The sequence below is a fragment of the Rhagoletis pomonella genome, unplaced genomic scaffold (assembly GCF_013731165.1).
Source record: "Rhagoletis pomonella isolate Grant_MI unplaced genomic scaffold, Rhpom_1.0 Rhpom_scaffold_05654, whole genome shotgun sequence".
Lineage (NCBI taxonomy): Eukaryota > Metazoa > Arthropoda > Insecta > Diptera > Tephritidae > Rhagoletis > Rhagoletis pomonella.
In genome coordinates, this window is record NW_023464192.1 from 1 (window position 1) to 11,611 (window position 11,611).

The 11,611-nt window shown below is 34.7% G+C and overlaps 1 protein-coding gene across 1 annotated transcript; it reads right to left on the minus strand.

Annotated features, from left to right (window-relative positions):
• Positions 1-4,241: 4,241 nt before the first annotated feature.
• Positions 4,242-4,909, minus strand: LOC118755222 (alpha-actinin, sarcomeric-like; the record flags this gene model as incomplete). The annotated part of the gene is made up of 2 exons (XM_036490069.1): positions 4,242-4,418; positions 4,493-4,909. Coding segments are annotated over 2 exons (579 nt in total), but the record flags the coding sequence as incomplete, so codon positions are not given.
• Between the last annotated feature and the right edge of the window lie 6,702 nt (positions 4,910-11,611).

Genomic DNA, 11,611 nt, shown 5'->3' on the forward strand with positions numbered 1-11,611 from the left:
GTCATTCTTCGAACATTCTGCCTATTTCTCGTTGTTCGCTTTGTGTTCCCGCAGTATTCGCCACAATACATAGATAATATACCATACAGCACAGCTGCATGTGCACAGCACATCCAAGCAGATCACAGCACAGAAAAATCACTATCACAGCACAGCAAAAGCACTATCACAGCAAATCGAAAGCAATAAATAATTTTCAATAAACTGCCAGTAACAAAAAAAAAAATACAGTTTTCAAAGTCCCAGAAAAATCAAAGCAGTTCGAAGGGAAATCAAAAATTTCAAAGCGAAGCTAAAGCAAAAATAGTAGTGCTGTTGCTGCTGTGCTGATAGTTTTTCAAACCCTGCCATTTTTCCTAAAAAAATTCGTGGTATAAAACTCAATAACCTTGTTGAAATAAATATCATTACACCACAATAATAATAACAAAAGATATTTATTTTCTATGGATTGTACAGCAAGTCTGCGAACAAAAACTATTTTTCCCATGTAAAATATATGGAAAACTTCAAAGCCGGGCGGCACGGTTAAATATTGACCGTGGATTTGAATGTGCATTTTTGGGCCACCCCAATGTACATATACGAACTTCGATGGACTTTAGGCTTGCCTTAACATTATCCAACTGACTTTAACTTTGTCATCCTCATCCTTTAGTGAATTTTCACTAATATTAAATTAATCTTACAATACTCTTATATATATTACATGTATATAGACTTTTAATATACCTACCTACATGTGTATGTGCATATTTTTTACATTAGGCTGCCTCACCTACAGCTAATTTTACAAAAGCAATTTAAGTGAAAAATTATTTTAATTTTTTGAATTTCATATGGAAATTGACAGCAAATAAGAAATCATTTTCCACTTAAACTACAGGTGAAACCGGGAGTTAATTTTTTAAGATAACATTTAATTTAATTTTGATATTCACAAAAAAGTAAACTAAATTTTTTGTGTTAAACCAATTTATTAAAAGCATTAAAATAAAATAAAGATTAATATATGTATTTATTCAGTTAAAATTTAAATTGGCTGTCGTAAATATTTAATAGTTCAGTGATACTTGAGTCTGGAGATACACGTTACACCCGACGAAGCTAATGGTACCCTTGTTACAGCCATACCTAAACAAAAGCGTCAGCGTTGTCTGGCTGTCAAAAAAATGCTCATGCCCATACAATTTGTATGAAGTATACCGAAATAACGCGGCATCAACGCTTAGCGGTTAGAAAATCCGATTTTGACAGGGCGTTAGGAAGTGAAGTTGGCTGCAGAAAAACGGCGAAACTGTCATTTTCGGAGTTCACACAAAAAAAACTATGCTTATTGCTGGTATTATTTCTTCATTTGATGTAGCGTTCCGCTTTTGTTTAGGTATGGCACTTCGGCGTTAACGATAGGCGCCAAAAAACGCTCAGCGCACAACTTTTGTTTAGGAATGGCAGTTAGCATATTAAAATTTGTCGTCACGAGAACTCCGGGTGCATGAAATATTTGAAAATATATGGCTCATTCCACGATAATGCATTTAATGATTTATATACTTTTATTTTCGGATAAAAGCGACTATGTTGGTCATGCCCGTCACATATCACACCCGCCTCAATTCAAAGTTAGGCAAGTTTTAATAAACTCAACCAAGGACTGCTACGATTACTTATTTGCTAATCTGCGAGGTAGCATATATCTGTGTGTGAGCATCGATGGGAAAACTTAGCTATGCTGCACCAGATACAAAGAAACCGTTACTTCACTTGTCACGATAAAAACAGTATCTCATACGGTTTGACAGGTAACAGGCTTACGAAAAGTGTAGTACTATTTAAAAATAAGGTACTTTGCAAGCGAGCGAGGATTATCCCGTCTTCAGATGCCAGAATCTTTTGTGTGTTTGTAAAATCCGATTATTTGAGAAATACAGTTAGTTCAATAGTCTGTTTTTATTTATTCATGCTCAACTTGTCACACTCGTCACAAAGCCACAGTTGAGCTTGGTACAGATAATCTATACTTTCAATTAGAGGTAAGCCACTTCGGCATAAATGTTAAAAATGTTTATTTAACTAAACAATGAACTATTTAAAACCATAAGCAGAAGACACTTAGCAATTTTGCTATTTTTCTTTTGTTCATTTAATGTTTATAATGTTTTTTATAAAATTCTAGCACATTACATAATCAGCACCACATGAATCCACATTTCAAACTTCGTACAAAATTATAAAACTTTAACAATTACACCCAAATAACTTAGCTATGCAGTTTTATAGCCCATAATATTTTAGAAGGTTAAAGTGCAAATTTCGAGACACTAGAAAATCGTGTTGATTTTTGATAATTATTTGGCTGACGCTGTTGTGGATTCTAAGCTTAAACCTTAAAATGTAAGTTGAAATGTCATACTCGTCACCGTGGAATGAGCCATATGCACTGAAATTTCATCGACATCGGATGAGCCTTCTACGTCTGCATAAAAAAATCGCTTTTAAAAGTGTCTTAAATATTTATATTGATATGCATTTAAATAAGGGGATAAATAACTTTCACTTGATGCAACTTTTGTTACGTAAAAGAAATGTGAAGAGAATGAATTTTACAACAAAAAAATTAGTTTGAATTTTATTTTAAGTAAATAACAAATTTTAATTTTGGTTTTGTTCTCCAGTCGTCACTGTCCAATTTGTATGTAGAATCGCTCGCTGATTCCAAAAATCGAGTTAATTTTTTCCTTTATGGATACATTTTCGAGATATTTGCAATTTACTGTTATTCGGCTTTTAAAAAAGAGTTGTTCGACTTAATATCGCATATCTTACGAACCAATGGAATAACACTGGTTTACGGCAAAAATGTTTATTGGATGCCACTATCCAATTTCTATGTAGAATTGCTCGGTGATTCCAAAAATCGAGTTAATTTTTTTTCTATGGATACGTTTTCGAGATATTTGCAATTTACTGTTATTCAGTTTAAAACAAAAAGTGGTTCCACTTAATCACGTATATCTTACGAACCAATTTAACAATCTTAAAACGAGATACGTCAAATCAAAGCTAATAAAATTCCATAAACCATATATGCATCATTGTTCGATAGGACTGATAGTTTCTGACAAATTAATTAATCATTACAGTTTTTTTTATTTATTCATGAAAAAATTAAAACAATCAAACTTTAACAGAAGAAACATTTTAAAAATTACAGGTTCTGTGTCAATTTTTTGCATTTGTGCTAAAGCCTGTTCTGTTATAAAAAAAAATCAAGTTACTAATGAAGGAAAGCGCGGGATAAATGAAGAAGTAATGAGTGGTCAAATGAAAATACGCAATTTTTTGTACGAAAAATGAGGAGGAAAGAAAGCTACTCATACGCCACGTACACCTCAGGATTTTATTAGCTTTGATTTGACGTATCTCATTTTATGATTGTTAAATTGGTTCGTAAGATATACGTGATTAAGTGGAACCACTTTTTGTTTTAAACTGAATAACGGTAAATTGCAAATATCTCGAAAACGTATCCATAAAAAAAAATTTACTCGATTTTCGGAATCACCGAGCAATTCTAGAAAGAAATTGGATAGTGGCGCCTGGAAAACAAAAACCAAACTAAAATTTGTGATCCAGTGTAATTTTAAATTTTTTCCCTGTTAAAGTTTGAATCTTTTCAATTTGTTCACCAAAAAAAACAAAAAATCTTAAATGATTAATTAATTTCTCAGAAACTATCAGGGCTATCGAAAAGTGATGTATGTATATACGGTTTATGGAGAATTTTATTTGCTTTCATTTTCTGTATCTCGTATTACGGTTATTTAATCGGTTCGTAAGATATACGTGATTAAGTGAAACCACTTTTTGTTTAAGCTGAATAGCGGTAAATTGCAAATAACTCGAAAAGTTATAAATAGAAAAAAATAATTATTTCGATTTTCGGAATCACCGAGCAATCCTACATAGGAATTGGATAGTGGCATCTATAGAAGATTTTTGCTGTAAACCAGTGTAATTAACAATGTTATAAAACCAATTGCTTTTGGTCAGGCAACCCAATGTTCATACAGAAATATCTATGCGTGTATATGAAATGTCTTATATAGAAATACTAATATGTATACATATCCACATACGAATGTATTTTTAATTTTAAAAGGTACATATGTCGTGTATTATGTACATACAAGTGCACTCACGTTAGTATATAAAGTAAAAGATTTTTAAAGATAAAGGGATAGTTTCAAAGCAATTCACTCACCATCTGGATCCAACATCCTTGGAATATCAAGATATTTCTCAGCAACATCAAAGGCAGTGTTGAGATTTTCCAATGGATTGTCTTTGGAGAGTTTGGAATAATCAATCAAGTCCGGCCTATGCCGGTGAATCAAGGCGCAGAATGCTAAACCGTCCTATAAAATAAATTGTGTGTTAATGCATGTCTAGGAATTGTAATTAATAATTTGTTAATTATTTTGGTTCTTGCCTTGAATGACAGATGGAAGTTTTGAACATTGACGTTCTTATAAGGAGCCGTTTTGCGTTGGCACCACAACAACAAGCCTTCTTTAGCGGTCATCTCTTCAACGGAAATATCCTGAATAGCAAAACGTAAAATGATTGTCCATATCATGCCCAGCGTCATCTTTAGATTTCCATCAACGATTTCCTCAGCGCCTATCGATACCAAATGCACGCCCTTCGATGCAATGAAATCCAGGGCTTTGTTTACATTAGCGATCTTATGGAAGCGCATCTTGCCACGATCAGGTTTTGGCAAGGTTTCACCCGAAATTACTTCAAGCAGCAACATAAGCTTCAGCCCATTGCGAAAGTCCTCATCAATGTTATCGATGGATGTTCCAGCTTTTCGCAGATGGCTATTACACCATGCAGTAAATGTCTATACATACAATCAAATAAAGAAATATCCATTTTAGCGCCTCTTAAATTCCAAATATTTAGTTAATTTTAACTATTTAGCAACGAAATGAAAGAAGCTGTGCCGAACTGCTACTACTATTTACTTATGAATGAACGCGATCTGGTTTTTTAAGGATGGTTTACAACAATGCCGGCCAAAACGTCCACACTGGGCCTCAACTCAACTTTGTGATGGAGTGAGCTTAAGCTCAAGAATTTGTGCTGAAAATCCCATTGTGTAGTTTTGCCTTCGTGTTTTCACATCAACGCTAACGATGTGTAAGACTCCTACCTAACTGGCCGTCTTCACCTGATTGAAAATCTATTTATTTTCTCGCAAGCGAGATAGAGTTTTGATGACTGGGCATTTGACAGCATACTTTTTCATTTGTAAAATGTCGGCAAAGAAGAAAGTTCGAACCTTGCAAGCTCTTAAAAGTTTAAAAAAATTAAAAAATCTGCATAAAGAAAATCTGCCACCAAAATAAACGATGTTGCTACTCTGAAAAATTCTGCGAAATGAGAATATAGCTGTCAAATAACAACGATGACAGTTGAAAGCAAACGAGAACTTGCAAACCGCTTTTTCAACTTTGTCGATGTCTTTACGCATTATTTTATAAAGCAGCCATACTAGTCCTGAATTGATTGAAAGACAACTTTTAATAAGTTGCCTAGTGGAGTTAATTCATTACGAGCGATGGATTTTTTATTTTTTTTATAACTGCATTCTCGGATTACGTAAATCGTATTTTTTAACCGACTTCCAAAAAGGGAGGAGGTTATCAGTTCGTCGGAATATTTTTTTTTTTTTTTTTTTTTGATTATGTATGTTACCGCATAACTTTGGACCACGTCAACCGATTTCGATAATTCTTTTTGCATCAGAGGTGGTCCCAAACTAATCTGGTTGAGATCCGATCAGTGGATCCTGAGATATATATATATATATTTTTTTTTATATGGGAGTTGAAGTCGGTTTTTTTTTTGCTAAAAATTACTTGTTTAATCCTCTTTTTGGCTACGTCAATTAGAGATAACAAATCGTCGACTTAAGAGTATATACCTTGGCACGAACCGCGGCATTCGATATCGAAAGCAACTCGGACATAAATTTGATTTTCGGCATTCGATAGCGAGTACGCATCGTCAATTTAAATTAAATTGGGGCGAAAACAGCTATAATTTTATACGTTTCGATTCGAAACGAGTTATCATTCGGTCACGCATTCCGCGGTTCGGGCCCTGCTGACACCTTCAAAGAAATTTTACAGAGCAGACAAAAAAGTACTTAGTGGAATCGCGATAATTTGTACCCCGTTAATTCCCAAATCTAAAATTTTTTAACAATCCGTAGGTGCATTGTAAAAACCTTGTTAATTGAAAAAGCTGGGTCCCTCGTTAATTCGTATTTTTATGACAATGCTGGTTATGTTGAACCTCCTATAATACATAACTGGTTGTTGATAATCTCCTGTAACTCGGAAGGCTAAAACATACTGGAGTGGCGAGCACAGAGAACGAGCAAATGTCGATTACAAACGTACACGTTTCTATCGGATGGCGCATAGCGAAGAGCAAGGCATAGATAAGTGCGCTTCCATTGCAACATACTGCGGGTAGAGGGCAGGACGCCCGTGATTAACATGATACGCGCTATCCAATCTGCTTTTTAAGTGGACTTTTCTAGGGCCAGCCACCATACGGTGATCCCATAGAAAAGGATGGGTCGAACAACCGCCGTATACACTTAGTGTAATATGTGTGGTTTCAGACCCCATAGCTTCCCCACCGCTGCTATACACAGGCGTAGAGGACGGTTATGGCTTTCCGAAAGAAAATTGTTAAAGGCGCCCCGCTGTGTTCTGTTTTGGGAAAAAATGGACAAAATCAAATATCTCCCGATCCAAACCAGATAGAGACATAAACTAAACGGCATTATAAAGCCCAAATATTTATGAATATAGGAAAATTATTCAGATTCTTCAAAAACAGTTTCTCGACCTTGAATTTTAAGGTCAAAGTTCAACAAAAAACAAGTAAGAGCAGCGCTGTCTTCGGCTATGCCGAAGGCTTCATACCTTTCATGAACATCTGCAAATTTTAGTTTGACAGGTTACTGATTTTGAATACATCTGCATACATCGATAGAGGAGTTACATACTTATATAAAAAATCGCATCTAAACAATCAGAGGTATGGAAGATATACTTTATATGGCACCAATCTAAGTGATTTTCACTGCTATGTGATCGGTATGTAAACCGGTAACACAATTTATTGGATTTAGTTTCCTTCATAAAGGAGATATATCGCAAAAACTGGTATCTGAACAATCAGTGCTATAGGAGATAAAGCTTATACAGCATAGATTTTGACGATTTTCTCAGTAGACTTTGTATTATTATTTATAAAATATCTTACGAAATTTAGCGGTTTTAGCTGTTCAAATAAAGGAGTTTTACAGTAAAATCCCATATCTGAACAATCAGATGTATGGAATATATATGTTGTAGTCACCCGATCCTTGTTATTTTCACTGTAAGTATTCTGTTAATAATGAGTGAAAATGGTGCGAAATTTCATGTTCCTAGCTGCATAAATGGAGGAGTTATGATAAAAGACCTCATATCTGAACAATCAGTTGTATAGGGGCTGCAGGCTATAGTGACCCGATCTTCGTTATTTTCACTGTAAGTCTTCTGCTGATAATGAGTGACCACAGTGCAAAATTTCATGTGCCTAGCTACATAAATGGATGAATTATAACGAAAAATGTCATATCTGAACAATCAGTTGTATGGGAGCTATATGTTATAGTTATCCGATCTTTTTAATTTTCACTGTAAGTTTTCTGTTGATAATTATTATGCGGAATTTCCTGTTCCCAGCTATATAAATGGAGGAGTTATAACGAAAAATTTTATATCTGAACAATCAGTTGTATGAGAGCTATAGGTTGTAGTGAACCGATCTTTGTAATTTTCTCCGTAAGCATTCTGTTGATAATGGGTGCAAGTGCTGCAAAATTTCATGTTCGTAGCTGCATAAATGGAGAAGTTATAACGAAAAATCTCATATCTGAACAATCAGTTGTATGGGAGCTATATGTTAAAGTGGTCCGATTCTTCCGGTTCCGACAAATGATTAATACATTATAAAAATACACCCACCTACCAAATTTGATCCGGATATCTCTAAAACTGAGAGACTAGATTGCATACAAACAGACAGACAGACGGACAGACGGACAGACGGACATGGATAAATCAACTCAGCTCGACGATCTGATCATATAAGTATACATTTTAATGGGTCTATCTCTTCTTATTCTGGTACTTACAAACATCGGACCAAAGTTATAATACCAGTTCATGCTCATGAAAGGTATAAAAATTTTATATAAAAGCAAATATCTAGCGATCGAAAATTAATAGAGACCTAAATGAAATAGTATTTTAAACTCCAAATATTGCTTAAAAGAGCTAAACTGTTTCGATTCGTCAAAAATGAATTCCCTATCGTGAATTCCGAGGTTAATAGTCAACAAAAAATAAATAAAAATTGTCTGACTTAAACATAGCTAAATGTTTTTTAAATCGTTTTATACGATATACATACACATAAATGCACATATCTGTGTTCGTATGGAAAAGTAGCTTATGTCGAAAGGCTGGCTTTAGTATAAATCGGCATTCGCAGCATACGATTGCGAATTACTCACTGGCGGCGAGCCGTTGAGAACTTATGGCAAATAAACGTGCAAGAAATAGCTCCGATACTAGCAAGTCAATATTCTTATTAAGTCTCATCAAAAAATTCTTTGTCGCTTAAAGAATAAAGGGAATGCCGCATTATACTAAAGCCGACCTTTCGACATAAGCTACTTTTCCATACGAACACAGATATTTATGTGTGGTGGGTCATATCTATATATTTTTACCCACCAAACAATTTTTGTTGCCGGAAATAAGAAAGCTTGTCGCCCTCAGCAACAAAGTTATTGCCAGCAATATCGCCATCGTATCGATTTCTTATTACCTGTCGCTCTAAAACGTCCGCCGCAGGCAGCTCGCCTGGGCGAGTCGTTTTGTTATTACCTGATTGAGTCGTTTTATTATTGCTACAGGCGATATTTGAATAATAATTTCTTGCAACAATTTTATTATTTTTTAATATTTCCTTTGCTTTTGAACACAAACTTAAAAGTTCTAAACGAAATTAACTTTTTTCGTCGCTATGTAGCTTCCTATTTTTTCAACACTGTCTTGGGCATAAATCATATGTTTTTGAAGAATCCCGTTGACCCGAAGTTCATCAGTTTGAGAATTTTTGAAAACATTTTCCTAAAATGACATAAAAGAAATAATGTTGCCGATTTCTCACTACGACAATAAATCGGCGAGTCGCTAATTTGTTGCCATTGACGATTCTTGCCTATTTCTCATGTTTTGCATGGAGGGTACATTTGTGTATGTTTGTGTGGAAGTGTGTGCGCAGTAACCCAGTAAAAATCGGTTGTATGCATTCATGAAATATGCATGCTGTATGAGTGAAATAGTGGGAACAATTCATGCGTAGTCATGAATTTCCACAAACTTTCTACATACATAACGTGAATATAGGGGATTATCTAATCAACAATATATTTCCATGCTTCCATCTTCAACACCATCAGCATCATGGTTTGTAGTAGTTCTGTATGTAGAGTCACTAAATTACTACGCACACACACATACACACTTACACACAAACATACACACGCACACAAAGAGTCAAGTTTACGCTGCCCTTAACCCTCTAAGGCTGGTTTTTTAAAATAGCGAGCATAGACTTTGCAAAGTAGCGTTTTCGGCTAAATTTAGGCTTCTGATTTATAGACAAGTAATTTTTAAGAAAAAAACTAGACCGACTGGAATTCTCATATAAAAAGTTAGAAGTACCGTTATTTTTTTTATGATCCAATCGGATCTAAACCAGATTAGTATGGGAGCACCTCTGAGACACTACCTTTCCGATGCAAAAAGAATTATCGAAATCGGTTGTCCAAAGTTATGCGGTAACATACATAAAAAAAAGAAAAAAAATATTCCGACAAACTGATAACCTCCTTTTTTTTTGAATGTCGGTTAAAAACAGTTCTTTGAGCCAGTACAGTCATGGGTTGAGCTGTGACATGAGAAGATTTAACTGAGGCACTCATCAAGAAATCACTGCTTCAAAGCTCAACTGGCCTTTATTTATTCACACAAAACACATTTCAAAATAATGATAGATAAGCATACCTCTAAGAAACTCAAAACCAAAACAGATCTTTGATAATTACCAGCACAACTTTTTTTGTTGCAAATGTACAAGACTTTTGCAAAGTGGAACGAAAGTGATAAAAGAAAGCATTTGAATGATTTCAAAAATTTTAAAAGTATTATGCCATACCCATTATCTATTTGAAAAAAAATCTTGTTTGGTAAAAAATCGGTAACATTTGCCGCCAGTGCGATTTTTGTGAAGACCGCCTAGAGGCGGACTTGGGCGTTAGACGGCTAAGCATGAAAAAGTGTTCGAAAGTTATGAACAAGCCGTTGTGGTGGAGGTTATGCACAGTCTAGTAAAAAAAAAAAACTTACTACATTTAACAGAAATTTTCCTGCAAAAATCAGTATAGAAGAAGTTAGTTGGCACGTAGTCGCCCTAAAGTGTAAACCTCGAAAGAAATTTTACAGCGTTGTTTAGAAATAAATCCCAGTTAAAAAAAAATACTACAAAATACCTTATTTTTTCTAACAGAATAACAAGGGGCTACTTCCTAAGAGACAAATAAAGAATGTAACAGTGGAGTCCCGATACTTCGTAATCGCGCGGGACCAGTAATATTTTACAAATTAATGAGGTTTTCGAATTAGCGAGATTTCGTTTTTAACTGATCAGGAAAAAATTTATACAAAATTAAAAAAAAAAAAAAACAAGTAAAAAAGTCTAAGTTCGGGCGGAACCGAACATTAAATACCCGGCGCAAGTATTAAATATATGTTTTATCACCTTTCCGAAACCTACCGCTAGATGGTAAGCCGGGGTGTATCAATTTTGAGTAAATTAGCGTCCTTAAATTTCGAAATATTGAAGTTTCAAGCATTTCTGAAATTAACCGTTATATGAAAAGCGACCGTAATTTTAGTCCGTTTTGCGTTATGTGGCAAGCACAATAACCACACCGAGTTTGGTACAAATTGGTAGAACGGTTACCGATATACCTATATGTGATCATAAGTGGGCGGTGCCACAAGCACCGGTGCAAGCATCAATTTTGAATAAATTAGCTTCAATATTTACTGATTCATCGAAGATTTTGTATTTCTCTAAATTACCGTTATATGGGATGTGGGCGTGGTTATCGTCCGATTTTAAAAATTTTCGGCGATTTTTTATGCTGTACCAAGGCCAACAACTGTGCCAAGTTTGGAAGAAATTAGTGCAGCGGGTACCGAGATATACACATGTAACCATAAGTAGGCGTGACTACGCCCATTTTCCAAAAATTTACAACACTCTTAGTTTTCGTCTAAAAATTGTTGTAAATATTAATTTTGAGTGAATAATCTTCAGTAGTTACTAAAATATCGCAGTTTTCGTATTTCCGAAAATTACCGTTATATGGGATGTGGGCGTGGTTATTGTCCGATTT